The 24,112-nt window shown below is 28.3% G+C and overlaps 1 protein-coding gene across 2 annotated transcripts in view; it reads left to right on the top strand.

Annotated features, from left to right (window-relative positions):
* LOC101240546 (uncharacterized) overlaps positions 1-24,112 on the top strand; it is a 121,682-nt gene that overhangs the window by 39,525 nt on the left and 58,045 nt on the right. The window contains exons 7-10 of one of the 2 annotated variants that reach the window (XM_065796003.1): positions 3,651-3,679; positions 5,555-5,588; positions 5,658-5,731; positions 17,103-17,222. In XM_065796003.1, coding sequence (XP_065652075.1) covers positions 3,651-3,679; positions 5,555-5,588; positions 5,658-5,731; positions 17,103-17,222 — 257 coding nt within the window. Of the gene's footprint in view, positions 1-3,650; positions 3,752-5,554; positions 5,589-5,657; positions 5,732-17,102; positions 17,223-24,112 lie in introns of both variants that reach the window. The other variant, XM_065796002.1, reaches the window with a different exon arrangement.

Here is a 24,112-nt window from a genome sequence, read left to right as displayed (position 1 = left end):
TTACATTTTTACAAAACTAAGCGCCTCTGCCGTAATGGTTCATTTTGTAAGTATACTAAAACATTTTTTTCCAATTTCAAGCCTTAATATATTAATAGGCCTTAGGTATCACATAACTTTCTTTGCATTTTTAGACTCAATACCTTTGATAATTTCAAATCCTAAAAGAAAAATTGTGTGCAACACTTCGCCGCTAGAATTAACTCCGATTAAAAGTTGACAAAACTGATTGATTTTGTACTTTTGAACTATGATAATTAGCCAACCGCACAGTGTCACGCAACTTTTTAATATTTTTTGGAGAGAGCTTTTGGGTTACGTCTGATATTAACTACAAAAGCTATGTGCAACTTTTTGCCTTGCCAAAAAAATGGGTTCAAAGGTGGCAAAAACTAAATTTCTAAAAATTTTTAAAAAAATCTCAAAAATTTAAGCCCAGATTCCAAGTGAACGAAACATTTTTGAAATTTTTTTTTTTCCCCAACAGGTTTTTTCTATATTCTGATCAATATATAAAAAATTCAAGCAATTTGGAGGAGGTCACTTCCACAGTTTCAGGAATTTGCCTGATTCTTAGAAAAAACGGCTCTTAACAACAATGCTTTTTTTGATCAAAAAAACATTTAACATCCAAATCTTTTTTTATCATTTTTTAGTAGCATAACTTCCTATAGTGCTAGCAACTTCTATGCTATGTTATTTTTAAATTAGGATTATCAAATGTATCAGACTTCTGCCAAAATCTTTTCATTGATGCATATATCTAAAAGACTCACAAAAAATCTACCACTGCTCATTTATCTATTCCTACTAAAATGTGGCTCTAAAGGATCTATTTTATAATGGATGAAAGAACAAATGTATAGCCTTGTTCAAGCAAATCATTCATAAGAATGTTTTACTTGAAGTTTTGTAATTATAACATGAAAAGGTTGTTTGGTTGATGTAAAATATTCACATTTTGACCAAATTTCAATACAATTTGCAATTTCTCTATAAAGTGTGGATTTGTTATCACCTTTCACAGCAGCATTGCTGGGTTGATTGGATGTATTGAGTTTCTGCTTTAAGTTAAATGTGATTAAATACTTGTAAAACAATGATAAAAATTGTGCTGCATTATTTATTTCAAAAAAATAACTCAATATTGCAGCTACAGTTGTTTAAACAAATATTACTGATGTCAGGTTGACAACTTGTTTGTTGTTTCCATGATAAGTGATCTGATAATTTTTCTTGCTTTTTTAGTTCCTGTTTAGTAACTGATCTTTTGCATAAATTCTATGAAATACATTCCCTGCAATGCAACCAACAGTTATTTTAACTTTGTCTCTTAAAAATCAAATGAGAAACAAAGAAAAACATTTTATGCATTCAACAAGTTGTTTCTAACATTATTTTAGAAAACAGAGTATATCGAATTATAAGTATGTTTTGAATACCCCTTTATAAACTAGATGATAAATAAATAGTTTTCTCTCTCCAGTCTATATGGTTTATGTCATAAACCATTCTACCAATGTTAATACATTTTTATAGTTTCATAAATTATGAAAATGCATTAACATGGTTATCGATAACAACAGCTCTTACTTAAAATTCAGATAGGTGAATTGAGCTAATACACTCATTAATTTCTTTTTTCAACCATAAATCTATATTATGCAAACTTCAGGTTATTTACTTGATACACAATGAATTTGAATGTTTTTTCTAACATACTACAGTTTATTAATTTTTAATTTTCACCACTTCAGGTAAAGAAATATGATATCCTATTAATTGCAATTATAATACTTAATTACAAACCTTTGAATTTGTTTTCAATGGAGAGTGTGTATTTTTAGTAACATGTAAGGTTATTTTAGTGGCATGTTAATATAGCTATTTGAAAGCCTATTTCAGTATTCTGTGTTATTGGAATTAACTGAAGCAGGCAATCAGTTAGCAAAAAATCCAGAAAAACATAATGTAAATGCTCAAAGAGAATCTAACTATTATTTAGCTATTTTAATAAAATAAGAATAAAACATTTATAATACAAATACGACTCAAAACCATAACAGAAACTCAAGCTTTTATACACAGGCCGTAAATCTCTCGCCTCTTAATTTATTACGGAAAATGCAACAAATCAGGCCGTGTATTTTAAGTAGGCCATGATACTCCTAGATCTACTTTACAGTGACATGCGCAAAAAGTCTACTTAAAGGCGACATTGCAGTTTTTACCACAAAAATTTTTTTTATCGTGTTATAACAATTTCACTCATCTTATAATTACTTCTTTGAGCGTATTTTATTGAAATTAATATAATTGAACTTCACCACAGTGACATTTTAATGTTAAACATCATTGTGAAAAGTTAGCAAGTATGAAGGAATATCTTAACAGATTTTAGCGAAATAAATGATTTTAAGTTAATAAGATGTGAGCCTTGCATAATATTGTAAAAAACTAAGTTTTGTGTTTGGCTTTAAGAAAAAAATACACACGCTGCGTGCTAAAAGTTTTAATAATGAATCAAAAGATTGCTGCCCCATGCTAAACCCTCAGTCAATGTAGTAGCACTCCACTGCGAGTCAGGCTATTTTTCAGTCGGTGTATGCACTGAAGCCCCCGGCAGCAGGCTTTTTCAGTGTGACATCACACTGCTCACTCAGCAGTATAATATATATATATATATATATATATATATATATATATATATATATATATATATATATATATATATATATATATATATATATATATATATACATATATATATATATATATTTATATATATATATATATATATATGTGTGCTATTCAATTTATGCATATATATATGTATATATATATAAATGTATATATATATATATAGATGTATATATACATATATATATATATATACATATATATACATGTATATATATACATATATAATGTATATATATATGTATATATATACATATATATATATGTATATTTATACATATATATATGCATATATATGTATATATACATATGTATATATATACATATATATGTTTATATACATATGTGTATATATATATATATATATATATATATATATATATATATATATATATATATATATATATATATATATATATATATATACATATAAATATATATACATATATATATATATATATATATATACACATATATATATATACATATATATATATATACATATATATATATATATATATTTATATATATATATATATATATATATGTATATATATATATGTGTGCTATTCAATTTATGCATATATATATGTATATATATATAAATGTATATATATATATATAGATGTATATATACATATAGATATATATATATATATATATATATACATATATATACATGTATATATATATACATATATAATGTATATATATATGTATATATATATATACATATATATATATGTATATTTATACATATATATATATATGCATATATATGTATATATACATATGTATATATATACATATATATGTATATATACATATGTGTATATATATATATATATATATATATATATATATATATATATATATATATATATATATATATGCATATATAAATATGTACACTTGTAAAGTAGTTTATATTTAGCATTATCTATGTTTAGGAGACAACAAGATATGTAACAGAAGCATGGTAAGTAGTAAAAATTCAAAATTTGATTCAAAACAACAACAAAAAAAACAAAGAAAAAATAAAATGTTGCAGGTAACATTTAATTTTAAATGATTAATATGTTTTGATAATAATTATTATGTGTTTTTTATGCATGTGTTATTTATGCATTAATTAAATGAGTTTAATAAACTTTTTATTCTATAGTTTATGAGTCTATGAATTTAATTGATGAGTTGTAATTTCAGTTACATTGGTGACTATGAGTTGTAAATTCAGTTTCATTGATGACTAATAGTTATAAATTCAGTTTCATTTATTACTATTGACTTTATCAGTTATAATTTGAGTTTCATTTTATTTTTTATTTTTATTTATTTGAGTTTTCATGCTATATTTTTCTATACAATGTTATATCTGAAGATATTGTTGGCTTAGCGTAGGAATAACCACTAATAATCAAGACTAATCCAAAGTATTTTGGATTTATCATTATTGGATTTATATACCATTGGATTTATATACCATTGGATATACCAATGATTTATATAAACGATTTATATAAACGATTTATATAAACGATTTATATACCATTGGATATACCAATGGATTTATATACCATTATTGACCAACATTTTTGCGTACCGAAGTACTACTCAAGCGCTGAGTTGGCAGTGGCAGGATTTGAACCCATATTGTACAGCAGTCCGGATTTTAACTTTTCGTTTGTTATTGATGACTATAAGTTTCGTTTGTTATTGATGACTATTGACTTTATAAGTTGTAATTTCAGTTTCATTGATGAATATTGACTAAATCAGTTGAAAATTCAGTTTCATTGATGAATATTGTTTTAACTACTTTATAACTTTTTTTAAAAGAAAGACAAGAGTTTTATCTTTTAATATGAAATTTAATATCTTATTTTCTTTTATGGTTTAATAGATATGTGAAGAAAATTGCAAAGTAGTTTTTTTTTTTTAATATTTATGTTCTTCCATAATTCTTAAAATCAACAATTTTGGAATAAGTTGTGACATGAAACAAGAAACATGGAGATTGATGTGGAATAACACTTGTTTACTTCTATGCTTATATATATACTTTTATATATCTTCTTTATTTTCTTCAAGTTATAGTTGTATTGCTTTCTTAAAGTTGTAGTTGTATTACTTTCTTCAAGTTGTAGTTGTATTACTTTCTTCAAGTTGTAGTTGTATCACTTTCTTCAAGTTGTAGTTGTGTTACTTTCTTCAAGTTGTAGTTGTATTACTTTCTTCAAGTTGTAGTTGTATTACTTTCTTCAAGTTGTAGTTGTATTTCTTTATCTTTTCTGCAAATACTATGATTGCTGCTCAAACAAGCTATTATTATTTGTTTCATCAAATCTTGCAGGACTTTTTGTTCAGCAGAGTTCAATTCTTTTACTTTAACTGTTTATGCCCAAAAATCTTAAGTTCATCTAGTTTTTTTCCTGGAACAACAGTGCTTTGGAGTTCTCTCCTGTCATCTGCTTATGTCTGCTTTCCTGACTTATGTCTGCTTTCCTGACTTAATTTTTTTTAGACTTTTTTTCTGCTTTCTTGCTCTTTAACTCTTTTTTTGTTTCAACTCAAATAGTGGTACCTAGTGGTTGTGAAAGTGGTTGCTTGCAGCAAGCAAGATTGTTATGAGTGAATTCATTTAAAAAAAATTTATTAGACAGAGTCTTATTTTATTAGACAGAGTCTTATTTTATTAGACTGTCTTGAATTTAAATTTTAATTGGTTTGACAAAGTATTGAATTGAAATTTTTTTTGGAAATTCTAATAAATTAATTATTTTTAGCTTTGTTAAAAATGTTTTGAGCAAAATAATTTTTTTTGAGCAAAATAATTTATTTTTTTTAAATTTAGAAAAGTGAAAAAAAAATCCAAATGAGGCATGCAGGTTTGTAAACTATACTGTTTATAAAAATATGCTTTAGTGCTGATAATAAAAAAAAATTAATTTTAATAGAATCAAGTGTTTCTGTTTATACACCAGTTGTGTCTCTGAAAGAGGATGTTGAAGTATCTCCTGTAGACATTGAAGTAATTTCTTTTTTTTTTTTCAATAAATGTTTATTAGTAAAGTTTATAAAATTGAACAAACAGCAATAGAACTAATCTACTTTATATTTTATTAAACACTAATTAAAATCAATTAAACTATAACTGATAAAATTATTAGAAAAATTGTTAAATTATCAGGTTATTAGTAACAAATATCTTATACTGCTGATTGCTACACTGCCATGATAATAAAGAATACATCTGTAAAATATTTATGCAGTTATGCACAATTTGCAATATACTTTATGTTCATATGCGAAGCATACAAAACCATACAAACTTTTTAAATTTTTAGGCTGTATTTATTAAAGAGTTTTAATATCTTAGTAAAAAAAATTTTTTTTGTTTGTTTTTGGTTTAATTAGCTTAAAAATGCAGCAAGTTGGGTATCTTACAAATACTGTATTCTTTCTTATCAGGGCAATGCATGAAGATATAATGATGATATGATCTATGGGGACTTCAATTAATACAAAGTGACATGATGATATAATCTTTAGGCACTTCAATTAATACAAAATGAGTGTTTGGGTTTAAATCTCATAATAATGTATTAGGGTTCGGAACTTATGCACATATCGGGGAATATATGCGCATACCATATAAATGTTTTTAAATCAAGCTCAGGTGACTTCAAATTACAAGAAATATTTTAAATTATTTTCATGATTTTTAAGCGAATTTTTATATCACAAAACTGAACAATTTAATTTATTTTTGTATTACATTTGCTCATTTCTTCACACTCAAACTCGCTGAGAACTGCTCCTTCTTCCAAAATGTAATCATCTTTGTCATTTGTATCCATCAAAACACTATTGGTATATATGAAAACTAATTTTTTTTTGCATTTTTTATCAAACGATTTGTCAATTGTGAATAAATAAATCGAAAAAATGACTAAGTTCTCTCTGCTGTTGCTGGCGAACAAATCATTTCAACAATAGGTTTTGCAACTTCATAAACTGCTGGATATTTCTGATGACCAACAATGTTCCAGTAATTCTTTGTGCTCATTTAAAAAAATGTCTTTATTTTTCCTGTCAATGTTGTCATTTATCCAACAAATTCAATCATTTCACTTTCAACTGTCTCTGCAATTGTTGGATTTATTTTAAAGACTAGTTCTGAAATTGAACTTATTATATCAGTCTTATCCTCACCAAAATAGAATCTTTCTGCAGCATTCTTCAGTGTCAGCATATAGGCAATTTCCATATTCGAGGTGATAAGAATTTAAAGCGTTTTATAACCATTTCCTGAATAATTTCCTCGTTTGCGAATTTCTTGTACCTTTCACCAAAATAATAGTACACCAAAGATAATGGAGCATCATCATTTTCAAGTCTTCCAATGATGTTAAAAGGATATTCGATATCTTTCACAAATTTTGCCAAACTATTACAGAAAGCATTTGATTTAATTAGTGTCAAAACAGCGTCTAAATTTGTTTTTGAAGCAGTTTCTTTCAAAGATGCATTTTCCTCATCCGCAAGTTGAATGAAAACATAATTTGCCATACAATGGTTGTTCATTGAATTAAATTGACTGAGCCATCAAGTCGAAACAGGCATTTTGAGTGAGCGAGGAATATTAGCTGCGTTTCTCTTTTTATCAAACTTTGCTTTAATAATGTGATGATTTTCTTAGCTTTTTTAATAATCTTTGAACTTTCAGCAATACTCAAAATGTCCTTAACGAGAAGATTTATATCATGTGTTGCACAGTAGGGCGTGTCAATTGAAGGACTAAAATCAAATATTTTGTAAAAAAGAAACTATATTGTTAAATAATAGTATCATTTTATATATGAAATGGATTGATACTTTAAAAAAATTTTAAAGTAAGCAGAAGCTACGTTTTTTATTGTTTTTATGTGTTTTAATTTGTTAATGTTTTAAAAATATTTAAAATAATGACATATTTTGGATTTCTGTTTTAAAAGAAGCTTAAGTAGATGAAATTTATTTCATACCTATTAGAATTTAGTTTTTAAGATTTGTTAATAAAATTTGTTTATGATTAAAAATAGTAAAAAGACTTTCAACAAAGCATTACACCTTATAAATTACATTTAATCAGTATTAAATAAAATTAACTTTAATGGCACCAAAAAAAAAAAGAAATACATCAGCTACTCACTTAAGTAAATTTAACATGCATTTAACATGCAAGTGCATGTTAAATACACGTGTGTGCAAGAAAATAAAATTTCTTCATTAGAGTTCAACTTTATCAAGGCACAGAGAGATAAAGTTGGTAGTCATCATATTGGTTGTCATAAAAGAGTCGACAAAAATAAAAGGAGTTATAAAAAAAAAGCAAGTTAAAGGAGAGAGCAAAGAAATGTAAAACAAAAGAAGAAAAGGTCAATCAAAAAATTTAGCAAAATTATAACTTCTTAGCACAGGTTAAACAATTACTTATAAAATATCTTTGTTATAGAATATTATAGAGTATCTTTGTTAAATATTAAATTAATTTAAATTTTAATAATTGAAACTATTAAATTAAATTAAAAATCTTCCTATATTTATGAATGGTAATGTAATCGATGAGTCATCTACCCTTCATAAACTTTTACTTCTAATCATTCTTGGAAACCATATATCAAATCCATTGTAAAGTTAGCATCTGCTAAGGTTGCTTCTCTTTATTGAGCTCAACACTTTCTTACTCCTGATTCTATTCTTTATCTCTATAAATTTCAAATCTGTCCTTGTAAGGAATACTGTTGCAATATCTGGGGCAGATCTTCTAATGATGACTTTTCTCTTTTAGATAAGGTGCAAAAACACATTGTAAACATAGTTGGACCTGCTCTTGCCGCCAACCTCCAACCATTATCACATCATCGTAATGTTGCTACTCTTTCTCTTTTCTTCAAATACTATAATGGGCATTGCATCTTGTGCCATCTACTTAAATTTATTCTCGTGTTACTCGTCATTCAAATAAGTCTCATCCTTTTTCTGTGTTCCTAAGTGCTCCAAAAACTCTTATTTGTTTAGCTTTTTTCCTTGAACATCAGTTTTTTGAAATTTGCTTCTTTCATCTTGCTTTCCTGATTCATATAATTTGCAATCATTTAAGTTGTCTGTCAATTGTTATTTGGCTCTACAAACTTCATCTTTTCTCTTCCTGTAACATCCAACTCTTATAGTGGTTGCTTGCAGCCTTGTTGGAAGTGAAGATAAGGGGTAAACAGATTCTATCTGTTGACCAGCCTCACACCCCTTCTTCATCTATTAGGCTGGCGCAGATGTATTTTTAATACATTGTTTCCAGTTTAGGATGTTAGTGCTGGATCTTCTTGACTCAATGCATGGGTTTTGCTTGTGTTTCTGTTTTTATGACTAGGTAACTCATTGTATTATCTCCTAATGAGGGTACAGCTCTAAAACTCAGTTTTATGGTTCTGAGGCCAGGTTTCCCGAACTCTGTGGTAGCTTTCAGAGAGGCTGATTCCATCAACAACTGAAAAATATCAAAGTATTAACAGTGCCATGTTGCGCATGGATGGTGTCCCTGTTTGTACTTTTGGTGTGCATTGCGGAGGCCACATTTGGAGCCCTTTGTTATGGCTTAGGGTTTATTAGTAGTAATAAGGCAATTGATTGGGCTATTAAATGGTGTTCTGAGTACTATCTATGCTTTGAGTCAAGTTCTTCAATCTAATTTAAAAATGAATAAAGAACTAAAAACTATAAAACACAAAAAACCATCATCATCACCAAGTTCTCTAAACCTATCATTCACTAATATTCGTGGTCTTCGAAGTAACTTTTCTTCTGTTGAGTCTTATCTCTTGCAAAGTTCACCAGACCTTCTTGCTCTTTGTGAGACTAATTTCAGTTTGGCTGTCTTATCTTGTGATCTTAGTGTTAATGGTTATCTTCCTCTAATTCGTAAAGACTCCAATAGTCACATGCTTGGCCTCGGCATTTACATTCGTAAGAATTCACCCATTTGTAGTGAAACAAGGTTTGAATCCACTGACTATTCTTTCATGTGCTTTCGTTTAGAACCACTTCACTCTATTGCCTTTCTCTTTGTTCTATATCGCTCTCCTTCATCTCAAGACTGCACTCTTTTTGACATTATTTCTGATCATATTGATCAAGCCCTCTCTCTTTATCCATCAGCTAATATAGTTGTTGTCGGTGACTTTAATGCTCACCACTCTGAATGGCTTGGCTCTAGTGTCAGTGACTTTGCAGGCATTAAAGCCAACAACTTTTGCCTTTCACAATCCCTGACTCAAATAGTCAACTTTCCAACTCGCTTTCCAGACAACCCCAATCATATACCTTCCCGACTTGTATTATGTATTGTTTCTGTTCCTAGTCACGGCTCAGTTTCTCAACATTCACCCTTAGGTGCTTCTGATTACAGTTTGATCTCTCTAAAACTAATATCTCATTCTTCTTCATCACCTGAATCCTCCTATTATCGAACTTCTTACAACTACAGTAAAGCTGACTGGTATTCTTTCCGTGATTTTCTTTGTGATGGCCCTTGGGTAGAAATCTTTCGTCTTCCTGTCGACAAATGTACTTCTTACATAACTTCGTGGATTCAGGCTGGAATGGAATCTTTTATTCCCTCTCGACGATTCCAGGTCAAGCCTCACTCTCCTCCATGGTTTTCCTCACACTGTGCTGCTGCGATTGCTAATCGAAACCGTTACTTCCATATTTATCAGCAAAACAATTCTCCAGAAAACAGACGTCTTTTTATTACTGCTAGAAACAATTGTAAAAAGGTTTTGTCTGACGCCAAAACCCGCTATTCTCAGGTCATGAAATCTCGTATCTTCTCTCAAAAATTAGGCTCTCGTGACTTCTGGAGAATCTTTAATAGTATCAATAATAAGGGCAAATCTATAATTCCACCTTTCTTGTATGGTTCAGACTTTGTCACCTCACCTAAAGACAAAGCCGAATTGTTTGCTAAAAACTTTTCATCAATATCATCTCTTGATTCCACTAGTTGCGTTCTACCTGATATTGCCAACAAACAGGTTGATCCACTGCTTGACATTCATATCACTCTAGCATCTGTATCTAAAGTGATTTCCTGCCTAGACTCTTCTGCAGATTGTGGCCTGGACAAAATACCTGTTATTGTCTTGCAGAAGTGTTCCCTGGAGCTGTCGTCTATACTCTCAAAACTATTCAACAAGTGCTTATCAGAGTCTTGTTTTTCAGCCTGCTGGAAAGCGGCATCTGTTATCCTTATCTTCAAAAATTCTGGAGAGCGATCTGATTTGTCTAACTAGCGTCCCATAAGTCTTCTTCCTATCATAAGCAAGGTTTTTTAATCTTTAATTAACAAACACTTAATTTCTCATCTTGAATCTAATAACTTACTTTCTGACCATCAATATGGGTTTCGATCTTCTCGTTCTACAGCTGATTTGCTAACAGTAATAACTGACAGGTTTTATCGTGCATTAGATGAAGGTGGAGAGGTTAAGGCCATCACTCTTGACATTTCAAAAGCTTTTGATAAAGTTTGGCATGCTGGTCTTCTCCATAAGCTTTCTTCTTATGGTGTATCCGGCAACATCTTTAAGATTATTGAATCCTTCCTTTCCAGTCGTAGCATAGAAGTTGTCCTCGATGGACAACACTCTTCTTTTTATTCTGTAACTTTAGGGGTTCCTCAAGGTTCTATCCTTGGCCCTATACTCTTTTTTATTTACATTAACGATCTTCCAGATATTCTCACATCTAAGGTGGCATTGTTTGTTGATGATACTACCATTTATTCTTGTCGTGATAAGAAACCAACACCCTCTGATTGCTTGGAGGGGGCATTTGAGCTTGAAAAGGATCTCACTTCTGCTACAGCATGGGGCTCAAAGTGGCTGGTGAACTTTAATTCAGATAAAATGCAATTTTTTTCAGCCAATCGTTATTGCAATAATTTAGATCTTCCTATATTTATGAACGGTGATGTACTCTATGTGTCACCTACTCTTCATCTTCTAGGATTAACTCTTACTTATATCAAATCAGTTGCAAAATTAGCATCTGCTAAGGTTGCATCTCTTTATCGAGCTCGTCACTTTCTTACTTCGGATTCTATTCTCTATCTCTATAGACCTCAAACCCGACCTTGTATGGAATACTGTTGCCATATCTGGGGCAGATCTTCTAATGATGTCCTTTCTCTTTTAGACAAGGTGCAAAAACGCATTTTAAACATAGTCTACAAATACTATAATGGGCACTGCTCTAAAGAGCTAGCGTCTCTTGTGCCATCTACTAAAATTCATTCTCTTGTTACTTGTCATTCAATTAAATGTCATCTTTTTTCTGTGACTGTTCCTAACTGCTTCAAAAATGCTTATTCGTCTAGTTTTTTTCCTCGAACATCAGCTCTTTGGAATTCGCTTCCTTCATCCTGCTTTCCTGATTCATATAATTTCTTTAAGTCGTCTGTCAATCGTTATCTTGATCTACAATCTTCATCTTTTCTCTTTCAGTAACTTCCAACTATAATTAGTGGCTGCTTGCAGCCTTGTTAGAAGCAAAGATGTTTAAAAAAAAAAAAAAAGATGTAAAAAAAAATTTATATAATAATAAAAAATAAAATATAATAATATAACAATAAGATGAGAATATTGTATTTAATTCTAGATTGAAAAAACAGACAAAAAGCTTTCAGAACCAGATTTTTCTAGAGATTTAGAACCTTCCAAGATTATTCTAAATGTTTTTAATAGGATGGACATAGCAACCATTGTGATTGCTAATATGAGACATTGCACAGGTTCAAGGGAAACTGCTGAAATGGCAACAGCACCACTATTGATGCTAGAATTATAACAAAGAATAATTTTTAATTATTGATCACAACAAGATTAAAAAGCACATGAGAAGTTAGCATTGGATATAAGTAAAAATTTGATAAAGATCTTGAGAATAATGAAGTTTCTAGTATTTTTTTTTAATGGCAGAAAAGGTGATACAAAAGTATTGTCAGAGTTTAATGACAAATATTTCTTTTGTCTTATCAAGGAAGAATATTTTCCTGTAGCTACTAAACCAGGTGGTAGATTTCTATTTCACTTTGTTCCAGATAAAAGTGATCAGAGAAAACATGCTGAGATAATTACAGTCCACCTGGTTAACTGGTTGATGGAAAGAAATTTAGGAATGCAATGAAAAACCATTGGAGAAGAGTGTACAAATGTAAATACTGGGTATGAAGGTGGTGTGATGCATTGGGTGGAAAAAAAGTTGAGAAGAAGATTAGTGTGGACTGTTTGTGATCTTCACACTAATGAGTTAGGGTTAAAGCACTTAGTTATAAATGTCAAAATAAGCCACTTGGAAAAATGTGAAATACAGCTACAGATCTTGAAATCAATCCTAATTTTACAAAGATTGATATTGGACCTCTGTTAGGTTATCAAAAGTTTGAGTACTGATCAAAGCTATGGTCACCTAATAATAAACACAACAAGGTCTGGTAATTTACCTAAGCAGTTAGCAATGCTAGAAATAGGACCTGGCTGCCATAGCAGATGGCTCACAACAGCACTAATATTTTGCAAAATATGGGTTTCTCTGCTTTTTGTTGCTTTAATGCATAATTAATGTATAATAATGTATAAATAATAAAACTTAGATTGTTTCTAGGTAGATTTAGGAATTAAAAATGCCAAGCATTTCTTTATGAGGGGCATTTAGTAGTTTCTATATTAGTCATAAGCAGTAAAACTAAAACTTGAAAAATGTAGCTAGCTTTAAAATACAAAAAAATTTAAAAGTTTTCTTTATTTATAAGTAAAATCCTAATATTTTTTAATTATAACTTTTATAAATATAAAGTTATTTTTAAATGATACATTGAGATGTGTGGAAATTTTTCTTCAATTAATTTCCAAGCAGCTTTCATTACCGGAGCTGTATCAGTGATAATGCTTCGTTGAAAAAAAGTTATGCCCATAATTATGCAAATGTATGCGCACAATTTATCTGCGAATATCTGCACATACAAATTTTTCCGAACCCTATGATATATATTATAAATATATTTTTTTTGCATTAGTACAACTTTTTTTTTATTTATTTTTTAATTTGTATTTCAATTACGTAGTCTAGTAGTGAATACCACAAAACTTGAGCATAGTCTAGTAGAGAGCATAGTCTAGTAGTGAATACCGCAAAAAAAAGCAAATCATTATTGCAATAATTTAAATCTTCCTATATTTATGAATGGTAATGTACTTAATGAGTCATCAACTCTTTATCTTCTAGGATTAACTCTTACTTCTGATGTTTCTTGGAAACTGTGTATCAAATCCATTGTAAAATTAGCATCTGCTAAGGTTGTTTCTCTTTATCGCGCTCAACACTTTCTTACTCCTGATTTTATTCTTTATCTCTATAAATTTCAAATCTGTCCTTGTAAGGAATACTGTTGCAATATCTGGGGCGGATCTTCTAATGATGACTTTTCTCTTTTAGATAAGGTGCAAAAACACATTGTAAACATAGTTGGACCTGCTCTTGCCGCCAACCTCCAACCATTATCACATCATCGTAATGTTGCTACTCTTTCTCTTTTCTTCAAATACTATAATGGGCATTGCATCTTATGCCATCTACTTAAATTTATTCTCGTGTTACTCGTCATTCAAATAAGTCTCATCCTTTTTCTGTGTTTCTAAGTGCTCCAAAAACTCTTATTTGTTTAGTTTTTTTCCTTGAGCATCAGTTCATTGGAGTTCGCTTCCTTCATCTTTCCTGATTCATATAATTTACAATCTTTTAAGTTGTCTGTCAATTCTTTAATCGTCCAGTCAATTCTTTTATCTTCCAACTCTTATGGTGGTTGCTTTCAGCCAGCTGCAAGCAACCACCATAAGAGTTGGAAGTTCCAATAAGGTTAGCCTTGTTGGAAGCAAAGATGTTAAAAAAAAAAAATAAATAGTGAATACCACAAAACTTGAGCATAGTTCTTAGTAATACCATTAAGAACAGTTCTTTTGAGTTTCTTAGTGATATTGCAAATGCTGTTCAGATCAAAGTGGAATGCTTATAAAAACTTTTCTAAACTACTTTATTTTTGAATGAGATCTCTATGATGTTAATTTAATAACTAAATAACTTTTTTTTTAAATGTTGAAAAAAAATACACACACATTTTCATTTCATTTATTTTTTTATTAAATTTTCAAACAAGTATGAAGGCCAGGTGAATAAAAAAAAGCTTTTACTCAGCATTTTTGGAGTAATTGCTCAACTTTACAACAAAAATTTGAGCAAGTTTGCTCAAATTTTTATAATAAAGCTTGACCTCATAGAAAACTTTTTCTTGACTAGGAAGTAGACTAAAAAGTAGACTTAATCGGCCGTCTGTAGGTTTAGTCATTAAAACTGTGTTTTGCATTTATTGTAATATTTATAAATTTGTCTAAAACCATGTTAATATATTTTGTTGTTTGTTTTTATTAAAAGCATTAGTGTGAATACAATAGATTATGTCATTTCTAGTTTTCCAATGTCATCAATTGAATTTTAGTAAAAACCAAGAACTTTGTGTTGCTTAAAATTTAATTTAAAACTTTTTATTTAAAAAAGCGATTGATGTTGTTAAACTAGTTTTACAAACAGCTGTATGTAGCTGTTTGTAGTTTAAATTAGTTTAACAACATCAGTTGTTAAACAATCAGTAAACTGGTTTATATTATATTTTTAATAACAGTATTAGTAACTTTAGTTACATAGTTTTATTGTTATCTTTGTGTAAAGCATCTAAAATGTTGCAAGCAACAACTTTAAATGTTATAGAATGAGATTATTTTTCTAAGCTATTTCTGAAAGAATGTCCTTTCCTCCATAATAACATTTGGTATTCCACATGGAAGCAACTATTTTGTTATAGAAATGACTCCGTTAAGCACAGTTCTTTATAACTTTTCTGTGGTATTGTGAATGTTAGTCAGTTAGAGGAAAAATCTTTATAGGATGTATATATTTGTATATATATATACAGGGACGAACCCAGACCTGTTTTAGTAACGCTGGAGCGGTATGAGTGCCAAAAAAAAAAGCGCCCAAAAATTATTTTATCTTTTAATTTTTCTTTTGCTTTTTTATTAAAAATGGAAAACTTTTTTTTCACAATGTTATAATGCTATAGTATATATAGATATACACTTGCTGAGCTTTTTTGCTGGCTTTAAAAAAATGCTACTATTACATCTAATTTAATGAGAAAATTAAAAATAAACCATTATCTGAAAAGAGAAATGAACTTAACGAATGCCAAAATAAATAAAGGATAAACTAGAGAAAATAAAAGCACAAAATGAGTATATTTTTTAATTTATAAGCGTCTCAATTAATAGTTTAAACTTAATTAATTTAATTTAGAAGCATTTCAATTAGTAGTTTAAAGCTAAAAATTTTCCCTATATTGCCATGTTAATATAGCGAAACTTTTATTTTTTCTGATTTCTTTGTAGTGAAATGCTTTTAAATTAAAATAAAAACAGATTAATTTTATGGTTTTATTTTTTCTGGTTTAATTTTTATTCATTTTATCATTAGTTAAATTATTGTTTTTTTTTTTTAGTTTAGTTTTTATTTCTCTTTCCATTTCCATATGTATGTATGTATGTATGTATGTATGTATGTATGTATGTATGTATGTATGTATGTATGTATGTATGTATGTATGTATGTATGTATGTATGTATGTATGTATGTATGTATGTATGTATGTATGTATGTAGGTACGTATGTATGTATGTATGTATGTATGTATGTATGTATGTATGTATGTATGTATGTATGTATGTAGGTACGTATGTATGTATGTAAGTACGTATGTATGTATGTATGTATGTATGTATGTATGTATGTATGTATGTATGTATGTATGTATGTATGTATGTATGTATGTATGTATGTATGTATGTATGTATGTATGTATGTGTGTATGTATGTATGTATGTATGTATGTATGTACCATAGACCAGACCTGTTGAACAACAAAACAACAATGTGTATCAAATATTTCTGACATATATATATGTGTATATATATATATATATATATTTGTATATATATATATATATGTATGTGTATATATATATATATATATATATATATATATATATACATATATATGTATACATATTCACATATATATACATATATATATATATATATATATGCATGTGTATATATATATATATACATATTCACATATATATTATATATATATATATAATATATATATATATATATATATATATATATATATATATATATATATATATATATATATACACATGCAACTTTAACTATATTTTTTTTGTGGTTAGAAATTGAATCTTTATGAAAGTAGTGAAACTGAAAGTGAATCTGAAGGAGAGTTACCATCTGTAGATGATTGTGTAAAATGTTTATGTGAAGATGATTGTGAACTTGGTTTTATGATTCAGGTATAGTTTACAATTTCCATATTATTATTCTTTCATATTGCTTTTTTTTATTTTTGAGGGTTGTCTTAACACCCTTGAACATTTAACATATCTCTATTAATATCAAACAAAATGTTTTTAAAAATATGGTTGACCTGTATTTAAAAAAGGGAGTCGGTAAATATTCAGGGGGTCTCAAGGCAACCCTAAAAAATGAAAGCCTTATGAAATATAATGAAAAAAGGCTTTAAATAGCTTGAAAATAATAGTTTTAGAATTTGTTTACTAAAAAGTCTGTTTAGAATTTGTAAACATTTGTATTGAACAAAAGGGGTTCATAAAGTTAAAAATTGTTTATTACGTAATATGTTAAATATTCATATTTTTAACAGCATAAGGTTTTTAACAAATTTTGTAAGCATCTGTTGATAAAAAGGCTACCAAAAATTCTGCTATAAGTAATATATACTATTATATATATATGTATATATATATATATATATTTATATATATATATATATATATATATATATATATATATATATATATATATATATATATATATATATATATATATGTATATGTATATATATATATAGTGAAGAACCCAGAGTTTTTCACATATATAGAATGAAGAATCCAGAGTTTATTTGGAGATACTGCTTTTTATTTAGCAAAGTTAGGGGAGGAGGTATGTTTTTGAGTAGTTTGGGGAGGGGGTATGTTTTAAAAGTCAAAAGAATATGGAAAAGAAACAAAACTTTCTGGAAAATATGTCGTTTTGTTTTTTTGTTTTCATTACAAAATAGCAAGCTAAAGATCAAAAGTTTATTCATTCAAAAATTAGTTTTGCGCGATAGTTTTCAAGAATAAAATTTTTTATTTTGTTTATTATCAAAAGCAGTTTACTCTTAATTGCCAAAAACAAAAGTTAACTCTGAATGGATATTTTAAAATTGTTCTACCTTTCAAAAAAGCAAATTATTTATACATTCTATTGTTATAAAATTTTATTTTAAAAATTAGGTTTCGTAACTACATTCATTTTTTTAAAATTAACATTTTGTTAGTAATCGAAGGACAGTTGCAATATTACGTAAAAAAGCATTTTCTTTTTAATTTATTTTATTGACCTGAAAAATAAATGAGGTAGCTAGAATAAATTAAAAATTATTTACTGCATTTAAAACTTAAATATTTTTTTTCTATTTTTAATAAAAAGGCAAAAGAAAAATTAAAAAATTTTTCTGGGAGCCCATACCGCTCCAGTGGTACTAAAATAGGTCTGGGTTTGTCCCTGATATATATGTATATATATATATATATATATATATATATATATATATATATATATATATATATATATATATATATATATATATATATATATATGTATATATATTTATATATAAATATACATATATACATACATATATACACATATATACATATATTGTATTACATTTGTGTTTGAATACTGTGATGAAAGGAAAAATTTTTCTTTGCTGTAAATCAGTGGGGTGCGACTGGGCGAAATTTGCATTAAATTCTTGTAATTTGCAAAACCTTCTGGGATGTGTAGTACAGCCAAGTTGTAAACAAACAACAAAATATTAATAAAAAATTACAATTTTTACTTTGTTATAGCATGATTCAATCAGTTTTAATTTATTTTTCGTTTCATTTACTTTAAATTGTTTAAATATAGTATAGAATATTGATCATTGTCTGCCATATTTTGCGCATATATAAACATATATATATTTATATATATATCTATATATAGGGCTTGCGATGAAGCGGGTGGGATCGTGCCGCGCTCGTGAAACACGCCAGTAAATGGTATTTTTAAACCTTCTAGGCGCAATAAACAACACACTTGCTCAGCTTATAATGAGAGTATAAAATCAAGCTTGTTCAAAAGTTTGGGACAGAAAAAATAATAAGCTTTTATATGGTTTTTTTATAAAGTGTTTGTAATTAAATTTTTTAGGTAATGATAAAACCTGTTGATTTAACAGTAAAACTCTGTCTTCCTTATATCCTTATACGAAGTACTTATATAAAATATAAGCATTACGTCACTCACTTTTTGCACATTTCTGTTTTGCTGTTTTGTCAGCGTTTTTCCGTTTTGCACTAACATAATGAATGAACAGTTTAAAGTCGTTACAGCTAGTTTCAATAATGGAATGTTAACTATTTTAACCAAGTGCGTGTGGAAACACAATGTGAATATAAAAATGTGCAAATGAAACGGGAATAGAAAATTAGGAAATAACTATAAAAAAGTTAAAGCTTCTGAATATTTTTAATTTTGTAAAAATGACAAGTAAAGTTTATTTGATTTATTGTTAATAATATTCGACACATCATTTACACATTTGCTTGATGATTAGGTTTATGTTAATGTTAAATGTTGAATTATTTCAAAAATGCACTAAAAAAACTAAGCTAAGATAAAGTTAAAAAGAATGGTCACTTTAAAAAAAATCTAAATGAAAGAGAAAAAAATTAAAAACTTAACATAAAAAAACTTAATTAAGTAAAATAATCTTTTTTTGAGCAATGTACAGCGTTCGTTTTTTCTATAGAATTTTTTTTTTAATGACGCAGTTATAACTTATATAATATATACTGCTGACAACAGTTAAGGAAAAAATCTGTTATTTAACTTACAACTAATAATTTTGAAGAAGAATTTCAAATTATTCTTGTGTTATAATATACTAATTTTTTGACGATAAAAAAGCGTTATTTAAATAAGAAATTATAAAAAAATATGTACAATAATTATTAATTAATATATTTAATAATTATTAATTAAAAAAAACTAATTATTAAAAAAATATCAAGAAATATAAAAACCTTTAATCGTAAATATTAAGTTAACAGCGTTTTAAATACATATAAAAAAACTACACTGTTGAAGTAGCATAGTTGCGCTGTTGTAGATACTACTTCAAACATTGATGAATGAAAGTCTTATAACTAATAGAAAGCTTTTTATAAATACAGTCTTCCGCAATTTTTAAGTTTCAAGATCGCACCCGCAGCCCTGACCCCAAGCGCACAAAATTGCGCTTGATGACATTATATTATAATTTTACAAGCGTGATATAACACACTTAACAATTTTCTTCATCCCAAGCTTAAATCATTGCAAAAGTAACTTAATTAAATGAAATTAGCTATTGTACAATTTTTCTTTCCAAAATAAATGTGACAAAAGCAAGAAACATCTACGTCTTTGTTATGAAGTATAATATTTTGTCAATAACTATTATTACAAATGCAAGAATATCATGTCTGATTTTTATTTTAGTACTTTGTTGCGCCACCTTTTGCTTTTAAGACTGCTTCTAAACGTATTGGCTTTCTTTTTACAAGCTTTGACATGACGTCTGCACCAATTAAATTCCAAGTTTCACTTAGAACCTTATAAAATTCTTTGATATTTGTTCGTTTCGAAAGAGGTATTTTAGATTTTCAAATTGCTCATAAATTTTCAATGTGGTTAAGGTCCGGGCTTTGTGGTGGTCATTTAAATATGTTAACTTTACTTTTTTTGAGGAAATGTAGTGCCAATTAGCTGGTGTGTTTGGGGTCGTTGTCTTTTTAAAAAAAGTATTTGCGATCTATATTCAATTCTTTAGCAGATTGACATAAATTTTTTGAAAGCAAATCAACACACAACTGTCCTATCATTATACCTTCAACGTTCACCAGCCTTTCCACACCATTTGAAGCGAAGCATCCCCAAACCATAAGTGAGCCACTTCCGTTTTTTTAAGATTTCTATCTAAGAGTGCATCACAAGGTCTGCGGCAAACTCTTTGTCATTTTATAAAGCCAATTATTTAAAATTTACTCTTATCAGACCATAACACTGAGTTCCAAAATGCCTCACCCTTTTTAATATTCAGTTTTGCAAATGCTTAACATTTTTTTTTTGTTTATACCACTAATGAGGGATTTACTTTTTTGAAGACGGTTTATTAAACCACTTGAATTTAGTCTTCACTGTACAGTTCGAATGGATACATTTAATTTAAGATTTTCAACAATCTGTCCTTAAGTTATTGTTGAGTTTTTTTTTGCTATCCGTGCAATTAGCATATCAATTCTTGCATCAAGTCTTAGGGGGGCAACCAAGTCTTTTCTGATTTTCAAGAGAACCATTTGTTTCATATTTTATACACATCTTTTTAACACCACTTACTGATATTTGTCATTTTTTTGGCACATTGCTTGTAGGTAAGGCCCTTTTTTGATCACAAAAGACCCGAGATCTGATGTCCGATGAATACTTTTGATGATAAAACATTATTATTATTATTAGTTTTACTTTTTCGTGAAAAAAATTCCAAAAAGTATAGTTTGAAATGCTTATCTTTAATAACTTTAACAAAATATTTTTCATGATAATCATTTTCAATAAATAGTTATTGACAAAACATTATATTTCATAATAAAAACGTACATGTTACTTACTATTGTCACATTTATTTTGTACAGAAAAATTGTAAGATAGCAAATTTCATTTAATAGAATTACTTTTGCAATGATTTAAAAGAGTTATAAATATTTTTTTTCTCTTTGGAATCAAGTTTAACAAAAAAAACATAAAATTATTGCAGTTATGTAGATCCTGACGTAAATCATTTTGTTTTTATTGCTTGAGTTTCGATTTTATCAACAATGTTACTTAATTTTGTCCATGACTGTATATATATATATATATATATATATATATATATATATATATATATATATATATATATATATATATATATATATATATATATATATATATATATATATATATATATATATATATATATATATATATATATATGTATATATATATATATATATATGTATATATGTATATATATATATATATATATATATATATATATATATATATATATATATATATATATATATATATATATATATATATATATATATATAGAGAGAGAGAGAGAGAGAGACAGAGAGAGAGAGAGAGAAAGAGAGAGAGAGAGAGAGAGAGAGAGGGAGAGGGAGAGGGAGAGGGAGAGGGAGAGAGAGAGAGAGAGAGAAAGAGGAGTATATATATATATATGTATATATATATAAATATATATATATATATTTATATATATAAATTATGTTAGTGTATTCTACAAAAAGAGTGCTCCATGTTCTTAAAGAATAAGGCCATCTTCCTGATGAGCCTACTGATAGCGAAACAACTTGTTAAAAAAATTTAGATAAGTGTTTTTACTAATTTATATATATACAGTATCAGACAAAACGAATGCAACCAAATAATGCTAATTTAGTTTCTTTATATAAAAGTGCTGCATTTTTTCAATTTAGAGAAATAACTATGTAACTGTTTAGAGACAAAGTTTTCCAAGTTTTATTCATCACAAAGTTCATTATTTGTACACGAAAATTAATAAATTAATCAAAAGTATTAAAAAAAAGTTGATTTCCTTCTGGACAAAACAAGTCCAACTCGACAAAATGTTGACCAAGCTGTATTTCGCTATCAATATTTCGTGGCGAATCCTTTGTTGTCGATCACAGCCTTGCATCTTCGAGGCATAGATTTGATCAGGTGATCAATAAAACTATGTGGAATCGCTGCCCAGGCCTTTTGGATTTATTCAAACAGTTGATCCTTTTTACGAACACCTTTACGATTAAATCTGCGGTTGACGCTCTCCCACAGGTTCTCGATAGGGTTGAGATCCGGAGATTGAGGCAGCCAATCCATCACCGATAGGTGGTTGTCTTGAAACCACTGCTTGACTACTTTTGCAGTGTGTTTCGGATCGTTGTCTTGCTGAAAAACCCATTTAATTGGCATATTCCATTCAGCATGAGGTAACATAACATCTTTCAGGCTATTTTTATACATGAAACGATCCATTATTCCATCGTTTCGATGTATTGGACCTAGACCAATAGCAGAAAAACACCCCCAGACCATTACATTGCCTCCACCATGCTTCATGGTCTTATAGCAGTAACGTAAATTGAGGCTTTTTCCGGCCGTTGGACGTACACAGCAAATGCCATCGCTCCCAATGATGTTGAACTTCGATTCATCACTGAACAGGACAGTTCGCCATTTCTGCACATTCCAGTCAATATAAGATGTAGCAAACAGGAGTCTTTTTTTCTGGTTTTTTAGTGAAATCAGCGGTTTCTTTGCAGGGCGTCGAGAAAACAATCCAGCTTTAACAGCACGTTGTCTGATTGTTCGGTCCGATACAGGCAGCTCTAATTGCTTTTGTATCGACTGATGATATCCAGGGATCCTTCTTGACGGATCTGACAATTATAGAATCCTCTCTAGAAGTGGTGGAACGCAATCTTCCACCTTTGTTATCTGCTGTTAACTTCCCCGTTGAACGATATTTGGAACATAGTCTTGATACGGTCCATTTTTTCACGCGATATTTATCACAAATACTTTTTTGTGACATTCCACTTGCTTGCTGCTGATAATCTTAATTCAATAGTCTTAGGAATACTTTTAATTACACTTGGTGGATGGTTAGAACTTACATGTATATAATTCAGTATATTATCTGGTTTGTGATATGACTGAAAAGAACCATCGTTAAGGTTTAGCATTAAATCAAGATAGTTAACTATTTTCAAATTACATTTAATTTAAATATAAATGTTGTTACAAAAATAGGTAAATGTTCTTTTAACCGCATCGACCTCCACTTTCCAGTAAACCACAGACTTCAGAAAATATTTAATAGAAACACAATCAAAATAAGTTATTCCTGCATGCCAAACATAAAATCCATTATTAACTCTCACAACAAAAGCATTTTACATAAGGAGGCAAAAACTAATGAAATGAAATGCAACTGCATTGACAAACCAAATGTCCCATG

Source organism: Hydra vulgaris, chromosome 04 (genome assembly GCF_038396675.1).
Source record: "Hydra vulgaris chromosome 04, alternate assembly HydraT2T_AEP".
NCBI lineage: Eukaryota > Metazoa > Cnidaria > Hydrozoa > Anthoathecata > Hydridae > Hydra > Hydra vulgaris.
The sequence above is the reverse complement of the archived record's forward strand: the minus strand, read 5'-3'. Positions and strand labels throughout refer to the sequence as shown.